This window comes from Bufo gargarizans, chromosome 3 (genome assembly GCF_014858855.1).
Source record: "Bufo gargarizans isolate SCDJY-AF-19 chromosome 3, ASM1485885v1, whole genome shotgun sequence".
Taxonomy (NCBI): domain Eukaryota; kingdom Metazoa; phylum Chordata; class Amphibia; order Anura; family Bufonidae; genus Bufo; species Bufo gargarizans.
In genome coordinates this window covers 389,827,698-389,846,027 of record NC_058082.1, presented here as the reverse complement: position 1 = coordinate 389,846,027, position 18,330 = coordinate 389,827,698, and the positions used below count along the sequence as shown (strand labels likewise).

Genomic DNA, 18,330 nt, shown 5'->3' with positions numbered 1-18,330 from the left:
GTGAAATTAGCCTGAGCGGATCCGTCCAGACTTTTACATTGAATGACAATGGGGGACGGATCCGCTTGAAGATTGAGCCATATGGTGTCATCTTCAAACTGATCTGTCCCCATTGACTTACATTGTAAGTCTGGACGGATCTGCACGCCTCCGCACGGCCAGGCGGACACCCGAACGCTGCAAGCAGCGTTCAGGTGTCCGCCTGCTGAGCGGAGCGGAGGCTGAACGCCGCCAGACTGATGCAGTCTGAGCGGATCCGCATCCATTCAGACTGCATCAGGGCTGGACGGAAGCGTTCGGGTCCGCTCGTGAGCCCCTTCAAACGGAACTCACGAGCGGACAGCCGAACGCTAGTGTGAAACTAGCCTTATCTCTCTGCTCCTATCCCTGACCCTGGGTTCAGACCTGAGCGTTCTGAAACGAGCGCTCTGTATGCGCGATTGTACGGGCGTTTACAATCGCGCATACAGAGACAAGCGAACACACATTGTCGCGCGTTCCCGAATATCTCTATGTACGGGAACGCGCGACAAAACGCCCCAAAAAAGCTCAAGAACTTGTTTGATCGTCGGACGTTTTACAGCGCGATCGTACATGCTGTAAAACGCCCAGGTGAGAACCATTCCCATAGGGAAGCATTGGTTTCTCCTTGTTGAGCGTTTTACAGCGCGTAGGAACGCGCTGTAAAACGCTCAGGTGTGAACTTACCCTGGGTTCACACCTAAGCGTTCCTCAAGCGTTTTTTGTAATAGTAAACGCGCGTTTGACGCGCGTTTGTGTCATTGACTGCAGTGTCCTATGGCCACAAACGCGCGTCAAAACGCCCCAAAGAAGCTCAAGTACTTGTTTGAGCGTCGGGCGTTTTACAGCGCGTTCGTACGCGCTGTAAAACGCCCAGGTGTGAACCCTTCCCATAGGAAGCATTGGTTTTCATGTCTTAAGCGTTGGTTTTCAGGTGTGAACCCAGGGTTAGGGTTAATCTTATCACTGCCTCAACAAAAGCAGCCTCAGCCTCAGTGTAATGTAACCTGCTCTACCCTCTGACTCACGGCTCTTTTAACTCAATGAATCGAATGAGTCACAAACTAAGTCGGATCTTTAGATTCTTTTAACTTGTGACTCATTCGATTCCTTTCTATTCTGACTCCCTGCACTTGTGCGACTCAGACGACTGGATTCAGAGAGCTGCCAGTGTGCTTGCCTTGCCCCCTCAGCTCTGGTCGGTGATTGGTTGGTGGGCGGGGAGGGGCGGGGCTGGCAGAAGCAGCTTCCACTCTAAGCTCATATTACGCTCCTCCCCGTCCCTCCCTCAGGCTCTCTGCTGCCAGCGGCTCTGCATTGTCTGTGACTGAGCTGAGCCGTTTCAAAACGGCTCAGATCAGTCAAGGAGAACTCCGGCGGCCCCGGGTGACACCCCATCAGACTGGTGTCACCCGGTGCGGCCCGCACCCCCCGCACCCCCCTCGCAACGCCACTGATGTAGGCTCTACCTCTAGTACATGCACTGCAGTCTGCATGCATATACTCTGTGACTGTGTGTACATGTAGGCTCTACCTCTAGCACATAATGGCTTAGCTGCAGTCTGCATGCATATACTCAGCGACTGTGTACACGTAGGTTCTACTTCTAGTACATACAGTACATAAAGGCTGTGCTGCCGTCTGCATATCCTCAGTAACTTAGTGTACATGTAGGCTCTACCTCCAGTACATACAGTACATGTACATAAAGGCTGTTCTGCTGTCTGCATGCATATCCTCAGTGACTGTGTGTACATGTAAGCTCTACCTCTAGTACATACAGTACATAAAGGCTGCACTGCACTCTGCATGCATATACTCAGTGACTGTGTGTACATGTAGTCTTTACCTCTAGTACATATAGTACATAAAGGCTGTGCTGCAATCTGCATGCATATCCTCAGTGACTGTGTGTACATGTAGGCTCTACTTCTAGTACATACAGTACGTAAAGGCTGTGCTGCAATCTGCATGCATATCCTCAGTGACTGTGTGTACATGTAAGCTCTACCTCTAGTACATACAGTACATAAAGGCTGCACTGCACTCTGCATGCATATACTCAGTGACTGTGTGTACATGTAGTCTTTACCTCTAGTACATATAGTACATAAAGGCTGTGCTGCAATCTGCATGCATATCCTCAGTGACTGTGTGTACATGTAGGCTCTACTTCTAGTACATACAGTACGTAAAGGCTGCGCTGCTGTCTTCATGCATATCCTTAGTGACTGTGTGTACATGTAGGCTGTAACTCTAGTACATACAGCACATAAAGGCTGTGCTGCAGTCTGCATGCATATACTCTGTGACTGTGTAGGCTCTGCAGCTCTCATGAAATATATGTATTGTAAGCTATGATCTGCTCTCCAGCAGTGCCACAGCAGAGTCTGCTTATCGAGCTGTGGTATTGAGCAGCGCTGGGTTCCCTTCCCCTACCCCCCACCCTCTCTGTCAACATTCCCTCAGATTTAATAGTTGATCAATTGTATATACGACCCAACTGTGAGTGAACTATGAAGGGAAAAAAAATAATCGTTTATTAATCATAACCAAGGTAAAATGTAAAATTAATCACAATTTTGGTTATAATCACCCAGCCCTAGTACTGGCCCTTGTCTATTTAATAGGGCCTATTCATAAAACTTGCTAAGCTTTGTGTGGTTTGAAATTGTACATACTAGCGTTTGCCTGGCACAGTATGTCTACAGGGGCACTTTAATCTTGAGTATTGTCATGTGTCAATCAGTTTTTACTTCTCAGTTCTGTCTTTATTCATTTGTTATCTTTGCCTCAGATTGAGCAGTTTGTTTATGCATCTCCTCATGATAATAAATCTTGGGAAATGTTTGAAGAGATGATTAAGACTGCAGAAGAGTTTTACCAAGCAATGGGGATCCCATACCGCATTGTCAACATTGTATCAGGTATGCCCACCAAACTGCATATTTTATAGTTGTTAAAGTGCATATTTCAAATATTTTTGCTTTGTTTTTGTTTTTCCACAGAAAGCATTACTATGTAATGAATAGGGCATTTTAATACACATGCAATAAAAATATTGTTGGGTTTTTATGTACATTGCATTTTCTTCTCTGGCAGTGCCCCCTGCTGTTTCTCCTGTGGCCATAATTCTGGTCAACCTTCTCCAGAGGTGAATTAACCTTTTTGACTATGTTTCTAAGCAAAGTGGTATTCCCATCTCCATAGACTATACCATCAATATCTGGTAGATGTGGGTGCCACCTCTGGGAACCTCACCCATGTGGAGGAGAACATACCTTTTTAGGTGGCTGGTACATGCAGGTGAAGAATAAATGGAGAAGTTGCTGTGGCTTCCCTGGTCCCATCCCTTTCTCTCACTTCTGGTGTAGTTATCTCATAGTGAAGTGGCCAAGACATAATTCTTCCCATACCCTCCCACACCCCTCCTCCACACCCCCCGACCGGTTCTAAATTCATAGCAATACATTACCAGAAATTAAAAAAAGAAACACCTGGAGAATTATTGAGCCGAGATTGGCAAAGTACAGACTATTAGTGGTGCTTGGACAATTATCACACAACCAAGATAGTTCACCCTTTGCTTTGGGTTAGCAGGTTTACATTAACTCCTTCCCAACATGCGCCGTACATGTGTAGAGTGACACCCAGGTCCCTGCTGTAACTGCTGGCATTGGAGATATCGCTGATGGCAGCAGTTTAAATCCTTAGATGTGCAGTCAATTCTGACCATCGCAGCATAGAGGTTTACGGTGGGAGAGGACTCCCTCTCTTACTCCATCGGCTCTCCATAATACTATTGTGGGATGCCGACGGTTGATATGGCAAAAGGAGGCCTGCAGGTCTGCCAGATACAGAGGGCTTGCGACAGGCAGGATCTCATAGGCGAAATGTCAGTGTTAGGCCTCATGCACACGACCGTTGTGTGCATCCGTGTCCGTTGTGCCGTTTTCTGTGATTTTCTGCGGACCCATTGACTTTCAATAGGTCCGCTGAAAACTCGGAAAATGCACCGTTGTTCATCCGCATCCGTGTTTCCTGTCTGTCAAAAAAAATAGGACCTGTCCTATTTTTTGGACGGACAACGGTTCACGGACCCATTCAAGTCAATGGGTCCGTGAAAAAACACGGATGCACACAAGATTGACATCCGCGTCCGTGATCCGTGTGCTTAGGCTACTTTCATACAGATGGATCTGAAGATCCGTCTGCATAAAAGCTTTTTCAGAGCTGAGTTTTCACTTTGTGAAAACTCAGTTCCAACAGTATATACTAACACAGAGGCGTTCCCATAGTGATGGGGACGCTTCAAGTTAGAATATACTACGAACTGTGTACATGGCAGCCTGGCAGCACCTGATCTGAGGGGTTAATTGTGTGTATCATAGCCCCCTGTAAGAGATCACGGGTTGCCAGGCAGCACAGGGCAGACCCCCCTCCCTCCCCAGTTTTAATTTTTTTTGGTGGCCAGTGCGGCCCCCCCTCCCTTCCTCTATTGTATTAATTTCATTGGTGGCCAGTGTGGAAGAAAGTTAAAAAATGTATGGTTCTCAGAAAATGACAAAAGCAATATGGTGCCCATAAACCAATCCTATCAAAATCTCCGCTGCTAAAGCCCAAAGTTGGTCTTTTCCTTCTGTACCCTGCAGAGCACCTTAAATGGAACCTGTCACCTCCTAAAACATCCCAAGCTGCTAGCAGCATGTTTGTAACGATCCTTTTCTTCCTGCAGGTAGTTAAGCAGAAGCTGTAAAAATGATCTTTAATCCCCTGCCCGGGACGCTTCTCTAGTCGGGCTTGAAGTCACGGAGGCAGCAGCCTCCTTGCTTCAAGTCACGGGAACCACGCCCCCTTCCCTGCCCCATTGCTGTGACTGACAGCCGGCATAAGCGCTGTCAATCACAGCAGAGGGGCAGGCACCCTGGTTACCGTGACTTGAAGCAAGGAGGCCGCTGCCTCCGTGACTTCAAGCCTGACTAGAAAAGCGTGTCGAGCAGGTGATTAAAGATGGGTTTTTACAGCTTCTGTTTAACTACCTGCAGAAAGAAAAGGATCGTTAAAAACATGCTGCTGGCTACTCTAAGGTACTTCTGCCAGCTTGGGATTTTTTTAGGAGGTGACAGGTTCCCTTTAAATGGGTTTTCCAGGATTGTAATATTGATGACCTAATATCAGATCATTTGGGGTCCGACACCCGGCACCCCCGCTGATCAGCTGGTTAAAGAAAAGGCTGCACTCCCTGCAATCGCAGCCTTCTTTCATTGTTTACCTGGTTGCCGTCGACAGCACAGAGGTGAGCATGTGTAATTACATGTAGTTCCATTTACTTCAGTGGGACGGCTCGTTCCTATACACTTGAATAGTAAGGAGGAGGCTTTATCTTCAACCAGCTGATCGGCAGGGGTGCCAGGTGTCCTGAGGATAGGTCATCAATATTAAAATCCTAGAAAACCCCTTTAAGTTGTGTGAGGAGACTTATAGGCCAGGCAATGCTCCTCTGGAATTTTGGGAAGAAGGTATGCAAATGACCTCTTAGCAAGTTCTACTTCTGATGCCACCAGATGTCAGGCAACTATGGCATCAGACAAATTACAGGAGCATTAGGCCTAATGCTCCTGTAATTTGCCCACTGGCTCCTGGTATTGCCCGTACGGCTCAGGTAGGAGAGTGTTAGGTCCCGGGCTACTTGAGAAACATTGGCGTGGTGTCCGGGCTCAGACATGTCCTAAACCGTAGGACATGTTGGTTAATCTCTCAATTTTAAAATCAGTTTGAGGGTTTAGTAAGACCGCAGAGTGCACCTGGCTTTGCTATCATTTTGTTACATTCCCGTACCCAGGAAGATCTGCCTAACAATTTAAAGGTTGTGGTGTGAGTCAGATGGCACAAGCGGAGCACAGCATAGTGGGCACTGAAACTTGAAATTGTTGTTTTGCACAGTTCCCTTCTTATTAATTTCTGCAAAACACCTGTAGGGCCAAAATGCTCACTCCACTACTTGTTAAAGATCTTATTGGGCATAATTTCCAAAATGGGTCACTTATTGAGGGTTTCTAATGTATAAGTACCTCAGGGTCTCTACAAATGTAGCACCTGAAAACAATTCCTCCAAAAGCCAAATGGTGCTCCTTCCCTTTTGAACCCTGCCTGCGGTGTGCCCTACAACAGGTTGTCTACATTTATGGCATTTCGTACACAGTAAACCCCGCCTAATCATTGAAGGTGTGTGGTGTAAGTCTCAGATGGCACCAATTGGGCACCGCATATTGGAAACTAAAATTTCATATATTTGGAAAACGTTTAATTTTCACTTTGCACAGTCCGCTGAGCATTCATTTCTGCAAAGTACCTGTGGCGTTAAAATGTTCACTCCACCTCTTCATAAATGCCTTGATGGACGTAGTCTCCACACTAGGGTCACTTCTTGGGGGGATTCCATTTATTATTTTACCCTAGAGCTTCTCGAGTGGTCAGCACAAGCGGCATAAATCGCCACATTTGTCCTCAAAATGGACATGGTGCTTTTTTACTACTAAGCTCTCTCATACAAGTCCTTCTAAAAAAAATTAGCATACTGTGATAAAGTTCATTATTTTCTGTAATGTACTGATAAACATTAGACTTTCATTAATTTTAGATTCATTACACACAACTGAAGTAGTTCAAGCCTTTTTTTGTTTTAATATTGATGATTTTGGCATACAGCTCATGAAAACCCCAAATTCCTATCTAAAAAAATTAGCATATTTCATCCGACCAATAAAAGAAAAGTGTTTTTAATACAAAAAAAGTCAACCTTCAAATAATTATGTTCAGTTATGCACTCAATACTTGGTCGGGAATCCTTTTGCAGAAATGACTGCTTCAATGCGGCGTGGCATGGAGGCAATCAGCCTGTGGCACTGCTGAGGTGTTATGGAGGCCCAGGATGCTTCGATAGCGGCCTTAAGCTCATCCAGAGTGTTGGGTCTTGCGTCTCTCAACTTTCTCTTCCCAATATCCCACAGATTCTCTATGGGGTTCAGGTCATGAGAGTTGGCAGGCCAATTGAGCACAGTAATACCATGGTCAGTAAACCATTTACCAGTGGTTTTGGCACTGTGAGCAGGTGCCAGGTCGTGCTGAAAAATGAAATCTTCACCTCCATAAAGCTTTTCAGCAGATGGAAGCATGAAGTGCTCCAAAATCTCCTGATAGCTAGCTGCATTGACCCTGCCCTTGATAAAACACAGTGGACCCAACACCAGCAGCTGACATGGCACCCCAGACCATCACTGACTGTGGGTACTTGACACTGGACTTCAGGCATTTTGGCATTTCCCTCTCCCCAGTCTTCCTCCAGACTCTGGCACCTTGATTTCGGAATGACATGCAAAATTTGCTTTCATCCGAAAAAAGTACTTTGGACCACTGAGCAACATTTCAGTGCTGCTTCTCTGTAGCCCAGGTCAGGCGCTTCTGCCGCTGTTTCTGGTTCAAAAGTGGCTTGACCTGGGGAATGCGGCACCTGTAGCCCATTTCCTGCACACGCCTGTACACGGTGGCTCTGGATGTTTCTACTCCAGACTCAGTCCACTGCTTCCGCAGGTCCCCCAAGGTCTGGAATCGGTCCTTCTCCACAATCTTCCTCAGGGTCCGGTCACCTCTTCTCGTTGTGCAGCGTTTTCTGCCACACTTTTTCCTTCCCACAGACTTCCCACTGAGGTGCCTTGATACAGCACTCTGGGAACAGCATATTTCTCTCTGTGTCTTACCCTCTTGCTTGAGGGTGTCAATGATGGCCTTCTGGACAGCAGTCCGCTCGGCAGTCTTACCATGATTGCGGTTTTGAGTAATGAACCAGGCTGGGAGTTTTTAAAAGCCTCAGGAATCTTTTGCAGGTGTTTAGAGTTAATTAGTTTATTCAGATGATTAGGTTAATAGCTAGTTTAGAGAACCTTTTCATGATATGCTAATTTTTTTAGATAGGAATTTTGGGTTTTCATGAGCTGTATGCCAAAATCATCAATATTAAAACAATAAAAGGCTTGAACTACTTCAGTTGGTGTGTAATGAATCTAAAATATATGAAAGTCTATCAGTACATTACAGAAAATAATGAACTTTATCACAATATGCTAATTTTTTTAGAAGGACCTGTATACCATATATAAATGAAGAAGAGCTTGTGCTCTTAAAGGGGTTATCCAGTTTCTCAAACCCCCCCCCCCCCCCCCCCCACACACACACACACACTTTGCTGGGCCCCTCACTGGTAATATACTTACCCCGCTCCAGGTGCTGCTGCTTCTCCCTGCACACAGACGAAAACATCCGGTGTCGGAGGTGGAGGAGCAGCCAATGGCAGGCAGGGACAGAGACAAAGCCTCCCTAGCATCTTTGACCCCCTTCTACCCTAGGCCAGTTTTCACCTTTTCACCCATCCTATTTTAGCAAATCTGATGTATCACTTTATGCGGTAATAACTTTGGAATGGTTTTACTTATCTAACCGAATCTTAGATTGTTTTCTCTTTAAACTTTGTATGCAATGTTAGAGGTAAACGTGGGTCAATATTTTTTTCCTTTTTATAAAAAACAATTCAAAATATATTTAAAAAAACTCAATTCTCAATTTGAATTTGTCTACTTTTAAAACTTTTAGTAGTAATTCATAAAAAAAAATGTTTTATATACAGTACAGATAAAAAGTTTGGATACACCTTCTCATTCAAAGAGGTTTTTTTATTTTTCATGACTATGAAAATTGTAGATTCACACTGAAGGCATCAAAACTATGAATTGACACATGCGGAATTATATACATAACAAAAAAGTGTGAAACAACTGAAAATATGTCATATTCTAGGTTCTTCAAAGTAGCCACCTTTTTGCTTTGATTACTGCTTTGCACACTCTTGGCATTCTCTTGATGAGCTTCGAGAGGTAGTCACCTGAAATGGTTTTAACTTCATAGGTGTGCCCTGTCAGGTTTAATAAGTGGGATTTCTTGCCTTATAAATGAGATTGGGACCATCAGTTGCGTTGGGGCTATTTGACCATGAAGGAGAGTGATGGGGTGCTGCGCCAGATGACCTGGCCTCCACAGTCACCAGACCTGAACCCAATCGAGATGGTTTGGGGTGAGCTGGACCGCAGAGTGAAGGCAAAAGGGCCAACAAGTGCTAAGCATCTCTGGGAACTCCTTCAAGACTGTTGGAAGACCATTTCAGGTGACTCCCTCTTGAAGCTCATCAAGAGAATGCAAAAAGTATGCAAAGCAGTAATCAAAGCAAAAGGTGGCTACTTTGAAGAACCTATAATGGTATATAATTCCACGTGTTAATTCATAGTTTTGATGCCTTCAGTGTAAATCTACAATTTTCATAGTCATGAAAATAAAGAAAACTCTTTGAATGAGAAGGTGTGTCTAAACTTTTGGTCTGTACTGTATATATGTTTTTTTTTTTTTTTGTTTTGTTTTTTTTTAGGACGATAGAGGGCTTAGAATTTTAGGCAACTACACCCCTCAAGAAATTTAGCAAGGGATGTACTGAGCACTTTTTCCCCACAGAAACACTTGGCTGCGGAAATAAAAAATTTAATTTCTTCCTATAAAATGTTGCTTTAGCCCCCCAAAAAGGGGTAACATAGAAAAAGCACATAATTTGTTACCCATTTTCTCCAGAATATGGCACCACCCCATATGTGGACATAAACTGCTGTATGGGAACACCGCAGGGCTAGTTTGATGGTTTATACAGGGCTAAAGAGGCTCTGAGGTTAAAGGGGATGTCCGGGTTCAGACAATAGAGCGCATCAGAGTATGAGATGTTCCGATGAACAACCCCTTTAAATCAAATAAAAAAAGTCCCCATTTTAGAAACCACACTCTGCACAGTATGTACCGAGGGGTGTAATGAGCATTTTGACCCTCAAAGGGGTTTTGAAAAAATGAATTCACAACAGATGATGCAAAGTGAAAATTAAAAGTTTTCTAAAGATATGGAAGTCCCCAGCTTCTGCCATCTGACACACACAATGCCTTTTAACCTGTTACCTGGGTTGTACTGGGTATTGAAATGCCATCAATATGGGCATAAAGTGCTGTTTGGGTATACTGCAGTGTTCAGAAGGAAAAGACCACCTTTTGGCTTTTGCAGTGTAGATTTTGATGGATTGGTTTATGGGCACCATGTTGGTATTTAACAGCCTCTGGGCACCAGTACAACCATTTTTGACAACCAAACGTTTATTTTTCTCTCAATGGAGCTATGGGAAGACTTATTTTTTTGTGGGATTGGTTCTATTTTGGGGAACATACAACTTTACGATTACTATATATTTTGCTTTTTGGTAAGCAGGGTAAAGAAATTCTGCAATTCTGTCAACTTTTTTTTTCATCTTGCATAACAGAACATATTTGTGCCCATAGAACTCTATTAGCACAGATCCAAACGAAATGGTTCTAAAGGGTTCAGTTTTGCATTCTGTTATATTCACATGCACACATGGAGCGCAATTCCCATAATAGACTCGCTTGTGTGAAACAGCTCTTAGGGCTTTTTCACACAAGCGTGTCCTTTGCGGGCAGCAAGGTGGCTCAGTGGTTAGCATTGGTTCCTTGCAGCGCTGATGTCCTAGGTTCGAATCTGACCAAGGACAACATGGAGTTTGTATGTTCTCCCCATGTTTGTGTGTGTTTCCTCCGGGTACTCCGGTTTTCTCCCACACTCATACTGATAGGGAACTTAGATCGTGAGCCCCATTGGGGACAGTTGGTTGCTAATGTCTGTAAAGTGCTGCGGAATATAGTAGCGCTATATAAGTGTATAAAATACATTTCTGGACTTATCATGATTGTAAAGGGGGAATATGAATTACCAATATTATGCAAATATTGATAATTAATATTCATAAATAGGAGGAACCTATCTATTGATGACTCCGCCTATTTATGCCTTTATATAATAATTACAATACCTTCGCTATGCTTTACACTGATCGCTACACTAGCTGCATGCGCCTTACTCACTACCGCTGACAATTACACACTACACAAAAGGGTACAAATATAACGGTATTTATTACTTACACTACGCACGCAATATACTAACAATAAAGCACTAAATATACAATCCTAAACTACACTACACGTTCCCAATTCCACCCATAAACTAACTATACAGTTCACACATACAAGTAATATTAACAGCCCACCCACCTGGTTCTATACTATCCCTATGGGGTACGACGAGGGTAAACGTTGGTCTTACAGGGGTGTAAGCAGACCACAAATGGTAATAGGGGTGAGGTCACAACAGGGTTAATCAGGGATACCACAATATAAGGGTCAATCGGGGGTGGTAAGTACAGTAAGGGTATCAGGGCAGGGACTAGGGTAAATCAGGAGTAATAGGGTAAACAATGGGCACAGGGGGTGAGGGTATACAAACAGGGGAAGGTATGATATAGGGTAAGATGGATAGGAGGGTGATATGGGTATGGTGTAGATAGGAGGGTATATAGGGTCGTTGGTGGTATAGGGTAGATAGGAGGGTGTATAGGGTATAGGAGGGTCGTTGGTGGTATAGGGGGGGGGGTGATACTTATGGTCTCTTTGCTCGTTGCCTAGGGGATGCTCGTCGTCCTGGGGATGATCCTTCAGGGAGGGTGGCTCTCTTCTACCTTAGTGCAGGGCCCGCCGGACTTATATGTCCGGCCGCCCGCACTCCGTACCACCCACACAGCAGCGCACGAGCGCGCACCACTGTGAAGGACGCGTGGGCCGGCGCGGTGAGATGACGTCACCGCGCCTTCCACGCGTCCCTGCACGCGCGCCGCAGGGCCGCGTGCATTTGCTGACAGGCGGGAGATCCTTTGATCTCCCGTCTGTAGCTCTCGGCATTCCGTACATCGCAATGGTAATTGCGATGCCGGAGTGCACATAATAGAGGGAGCGGAGGTGTCTCCTCTCTCTCTATTATGCTTAATTATCTCCAGCAGGGCTGCAGATAATTAAAACAAAAGGATTCAAATTCATTAGAATTTGAATCCTTTGAGGTCACCAGAATGACTGGACCTTGTCCGGTCATCCTGGCGCCTTCACTCAGATTACATCAATGTGAATGCTTGGGGCACATTCACATTGATGCATCTGGGTCCATGTAGGGGGGGGGGATTTATGTTATATGGGGCTGTATGTGATAAGGGGGCATTATATGGGATATGATAAAGGGGCACATTAATTAAGGGGGCAGATATATATACCGTATTTTTCGGCCTATAAGACACACCGGCCCATAAGACGCACTAGGGTTTTTGAGGAGGAAAATAAGAAAAAAAATATTTTGAACCAAAAGGTGTGCTTTTGGTGGTTTTTGAACTAATTTTGGTCTGTGGGTGACGCACTGTTATAGAGGATCTGTGGATGACACACTGTTATGGGGGATCTGTGGGTGACGCACTGTTATGGGGGATCTGTGAGTGACGCACTGTTATGGGGGATCTGTGGGTGACGCACTGTTATGGGGGATCCTCTCTGGATGGCACTGTTATGAGGATGAGGATCTGTGTATGACAGTTATGGGGGGGATCTGTGGATGACACATATATAGCATCTTATGCTATGTGTCATCCACAGATCCCCTCCATAAGTGTGGGGGTCGCATCTGCTTTTATAATAGGGGTGGGGGTCGCATCTGCTTTAATAATGACAGCGGGGCCCGTGCAGTGACTGTATTCTACTACACAGGCCCCGCTTACTGTATAATCATATACCTAATAGTTAATTGTTGTATGCATGTAAAAGCATAATGAGCGATAATGATGAGCGCTGTCTATTACTTAAAATTAGAAGCGCTCGCCGTTCGGAGCAGAGAGGAGGGAGGAGGCAGGCCGGGAAGACGGGCGCTGGCAGTGTGAGTCATACGTCATGCGCACACGCCACCTGCTTCATTCATAAAGTGGGCGGCGCAGGCGCCTGACGTATGACTCACACTGCCAGTGCCCGGCCTGCCTCCTCTCTGCTCCGAACGGCGAGCGCTTCTAATTGTAAGTAATAGACAGCGCTCATCATTATCGCTCCTTATGCTTTTACATGCATACAACAATTAACTATTAGGGATATGATTATACAGTAAGTGGGGCCCGTGTAGTAGAATACAGTCACTGCACGGGCCCCGCTGTCATTATAAATGCAGATGCCGGCCCCCAGCCCCTCCTCCCTCACAGCTGATACACCCGCCGCACGGCATCGCGGCGGGTGTATCATTGAAAACAAGGCAAAATCAGCTACATTCGCCGTATAAGACGCACTGCTATTTCGCCCCCACTTTTTGGGGGGGGGGGAAAGTGCGTCTTATACGGCGAAAAATACGGTGTACATATACATATATATATATATATATATATATATATATATATATATATATATATATACACACACATTCACGGGGCACATTATATGAATTCCCACAGGGGCATGGATGAGCCCCTGGGGAATATCAGAGGCGGATGGGCGCAGGTGCTGGGCACATCTGCGCACATCGCCCTCTGAGGGGAACATTATGCACCACCAATACATATATATATGCATGCCCTAGTAGGCATGCACATATATTTATGCATACGTGCCACCCTTCCTCAACAATGATTGATAATGTTGTGTGCCTCTGACTGACCTTTCTGTAACCGAATCATACTGACAGTTTTATGTCATTATCATTCTGTTACAAAAAATGTAATGTGGAGTCACAGCTGTCACGGATGGTTTTGCAGAAAACTAGAAGACAACAAATGAAAATCCGACTGACTTGATCCCAAACTAAGGAACATAAGGGTGAACCCTGTAAAAGCCCTAGCTCTCTCCCTGACTTCTCAGCCCATGCAAAGATCTTTATGATAGATAATTGCATGCCCTCGTGTCTCGACTGTATGATACCTGAACACCCTATAATAGTGAGGGGACACGACCACCGGCTCCCTACACTTAATACGGAGGGAGTCAGGGTCACCTAGGATCAAGCCAACAGGAAAACACAAATAAAGGAACATATCTGTAGAAGCATCAGTTGCAGCATCTAGCATGAGCACAATCCAGGAAGTTGTATAAACCGCAAAGTGATGCAGTATGGGAGGAAATTTAAAAGGATGCAATCAGTGCAACTAGATGACAGCTGAGAGAGGGAAACGAGATGACAAAACGAAAGCAAAACAAAAGACCCTCAAGCAAGAGGTTCTGAAGAACGTCTGTCAGAGCTTCTCAGATATCTGGCGGTGACAACAGCATAATCAATCATGATAATGCTGTGCGGTGCCCAAGTCCTGAAATGCACGATCCCTCTCTCACATGGAGCATTATTCCTTCAAGAGGTTTGTATGGAGTGTATGCATGTGTGGATACAATTTTGTCCCTACGGTTGTTTGTCATGAGCAACGTTGGGTCATTTTTTTGCTCCACGATTCCCCAAAATAACGTGACACACGTCTAGTAATATGGATATGGAGGTATGGTCTGTTTCCTGGGGTGGAGCGAATGTTTACATAGGAACCTCAATTGGGTGTTCAACTGGCGGTTGCAGGTTGTATCCCTGGAGGGACCATGTCTTTTTTTGGGTGGTTCTCTAGCTGATTCATGAGTGGATACACTCTTGACCCTGCGGCTGGTTGTTATGTGCAAGGGAGGGTCATGTTTCTGTATCCACGATTCCCCTAAATAATTTGGCACATGTCCAGTCCTGTAATAGGGATGGGAGATATGGCCAGTTTCCTGGGGTAGAATGTATGTGAACATAGTTACCACATGTGGGTGTTCAACTGTCTGTCGCTGTTTGTCACCCTGGAGGTACTGTGCTCTAATGTATGGATTTCCAGCTAGAGACTGATGGATTTAATAGTTCATTAATGGCCTCTTAAAATTATATGGCAGGTTTGACTGACACTCCCCTTATTGATAAATGTTTGCCGGCCTGTTTGGCTCATCTGTGACAGATGAGACGGATCTCTACGCTTCTATTTATGGAAGCCTCCCTGATGACCAGAGCGAGTTCGCCAGCCTTTAGGCCATGTTGAGGGGAGGAGTAATCTCCCCTCCACACAGCAACAGCTGATGTCATAATAGGCCCCTTTTTCTATTGGCTCCGGAGGCGGCAACTACTGACGTCATGGATGGCCTTTTTTTCATTGGCCGACGCCAGGTAACGCCTCCGCTACCTGGTCGCTGTGGAAGGATACTGACGCATGCGCAATGAGGAGGAGGGGACGCTGGTGTTTGGCGCGATACCATGATCAGCGTGGATTGCGGGGCTATCACGGAGATCATCATGTACAAGTAAGATATAAGGGAATGTATTGATTTAATCACTCTATGTGTTGTTAGAAAAGTCACTTTGATGGTATCTATACATTTCTTGAGCTCCCTTGTACTTGAACCATGTTTTGTGTAGCCATAAGTATACTCCTACCTGGAAGGAGGGACTATACACACCTACTATTGTACCCACCTACATACACTATTTTAGGCACTTAGGGATATGGGACTTCATTGCTTGATAAAGACCAACCAAGGTCGAAACATCGCTGTATTCTAGCTGCTTGAGTGAATAAATCACAGTTTTTTCACCAACTACCGGCGAGTGCTACGGATTATTGAAATTTCTAGTACATAGAAGGGCACATTTATTAAAGTCTTTTTACTGTAAACAATGCAGTTTTAGACAATCTTATTTTTTTGTCACATTTATTACAGAAATTGCGCTTATTTTGTAGGCTTATGCGCCTCGTTCAACTATTTACATTTTTATTTTATTTTTAATAAGGCTACATGCACACAACCGTATGTGTTTTGCAGTCCACAAATTTTAGATCCGCAAAAAAAAAAAGATGACATCCGTATGCCATCCATTTATTTTTTATTTTTTGCAGGTCCATTGTAACAATGCCTAAAACGGATAAGAATAGGACATAAGAACAGACATGCAATCTTTCTCAGCAAAAGTGTGTCTTTTTTCATCCAAAAATAAATTAAACCAATCTAACTGAATATGAACCTGCCTAACTCACAACTACCAGAGGTCAGAAAATATATGCCTGGTCTAATTCATTAACAGCTGGGTGACTTTTAATAAATGCTCAGCAAAAGAGACAGCCGAATGAAATACATCTGTCAATAATTTTATGGGCAAAAATAGGCAAGCTTGATAAATGTGCCCCTGTGTTGCTCTCCAGCTCTATCCTGGTCTCCATTAACTTATACCCTCTAATGACATTCTCTCAGTCTTTACAGGAAGTGTCAGCCTATGTGTGTTAGTGGTCAGTGTTAACCCCTTCAGGACCCTGGGATTTTCCATTTTGGCGTTTTTGTTTTTCACTCTCCGCCTTCCCATAGCCCTAACTTTTTATTTTTCCATTCACATAGCCTTATGAGGGCTTATTTTTTGCGGGACAAGTTGTACTTTCTAATGGCACTGGGAAAAATTCCAAATGGGGTAGAATTGGGAAAAAACGCAATTCTGATAAAGGTTTTTATTTTTTTACACTGTAACTATGTGGTAAAATTGACTGTTATATTCATTCTCCAAGTCAGTACGGTTCCAACGATACCACACTTTTTTCATAACCATATTCTGACCCCTATAACTTTTTTGTAGCTATGTGTACAGGGCTGTCTGAGGGCTCATTTTTTGCGGGACGATCTGTTCTTTTTAGATACCAATTTTAAGTTTGTGCAACTTTTTGATCACTTTTTATAAAAAAAAAATTATTGGGTAGTTGAAGTGACAAAAAAATGGCAAATTGTCACACTGCGATGCCCATGATGTTTAATTATTTTTTTTATTAGTTAATTATATTTATTTAAAGGAAAGGGGGGTGATTTGAACTTTTATTTTTATTTTTATATTTGTAAAAACTTTTTAACTTCAACTTTTTTTTTAAGTCACCTTGGGTGACAATAACTGGTAATCATTCAATTGCCCATAGTATTCAGTGATACCTAAATAGCCATCATTGAAGACTTCATTTGCACTATATCAATACAAGGCTGCCACCTAGTGGCCTGTATTGATATATACATCTAATTGAATATGAAGCCGACTTGAGGCTTCGGTCAATTAGATCGAGGTAACCGGACCGGGAGCGCGTGACTTCAGGTTCCGGTCTGCGCAGATGCCGTGGTCACAAGATAGCAGCACGAGCGGGCGCCATGTTTAGGGACCTGACTCATGACATACAGCTACGTCATGGGTCCTTAAGGGGTTAAAGAGGACCTGTCACCGCTCCTGACATGCCTGTTTTAATAGCTTCATTTGTTTCCCATGTAATAACAATTCAGGAGCATCTATTCTTACGGCTCTATAATGTACCATTCATTTATTATTTCTACTTGAAGTTATGAATGAATTGCTAACAGACTGCAGTAAGGGTACAGAGGGGAGGTAACCAGTTGGGGGGGTGTACCTGCACAGCCTGAAAACGTCAGCACTGATTGGATAGAGTCAGTCTGTGCAGGTACACCCCCCCCCCCCCCCCCAACTTGTTACCTCCCCTCTGTATCCTTACTGCAGACTGCTAGCAATTCATTCATAACTTCTAGTAGAAATAATAAAAAAATGGTACAACATACAGATGTAAGAATAGATGTTCCTGAATTGTTATTGCATGGGGAATGGTGACAGGTCCTCTTTTAAAATTTTAATCATAATTTTTTTTTTCCTATGTGGATAGTTAGATGCCTGAATTAAAAACATATTTATAATAAAACCCTTTAATTTATTTAGGTGCTTTAAATCATGCAGCAAGTAAGAAGCTGGATTTAGAAGCCTGGTTTCCAGGGTCTGGTGCTTTCCGAGAGTTAGTGTCCTGTTCCAATTGTACTGACTATCAGGCTCGAAGGCTACGTATTCGTTATGGACAGACGAAAAAGATGATGGATAAGGTAATCTGTAGAAAAAAAATCAGATTTGTGCCTGTGCTGTTGTATCATAAATTATTTTTCTTCTAAAATCAGTCATTTAATTTTATATTTATACACGGTTTACTAAATAGGTTGACATCTGTGACGTAAAGGGGTATTCAGGTTGTTTGAAGTTATGCCCTATCCACAGGATAGGGGAAAACTATTAGATCGATGGGGGTCCTACCATTGGAACCCCCACCAATCACGAGAACAGGGGCCCTGTACCTCCTGCAACCACTTTGAAATGAACGGAGCGGCTGGTTGGGCATGTGCCCACTCTATTCATTTCTATGGCAGTTCTGGAGATAGCTGAGCGCTGTACTTGACAATCTCCGGAACTCCCATAGAAATGAATGGGGTGGCCGCATGCAT

At 44.1% G+C, this 18,330-nt stretch overlaps 1 protein-coding gene across 3 annotated transcripts in view; it reads left to right on the top strand.

Annotated features, from left to right (window-relative positions):
- SARS1 (seryl-tRNA synthetase 1) overlaps positions 1-18,330 on the top strand; it is a 178,614-nt gene that overhangs the window by 117,489 nt on the left and 42,795 nt on the right. For all 3 annotated transcript variants that reach the window (XM_044288249.1, XM_044288248.1, XM_044288250.1), the window contains 2 exons: positions 2,819-2,948; positions 17,780-17,937. In XM_044288249.1, the coding sequence (XP_044144184.1) occupies positions 2,819-2,948; positions 17,780-17,937 (288 nt within the window). The remainder of the gene's footprint in view (positions 1-2,818; positions 2,949-17,779; positions 17,938-18,330) is intronic.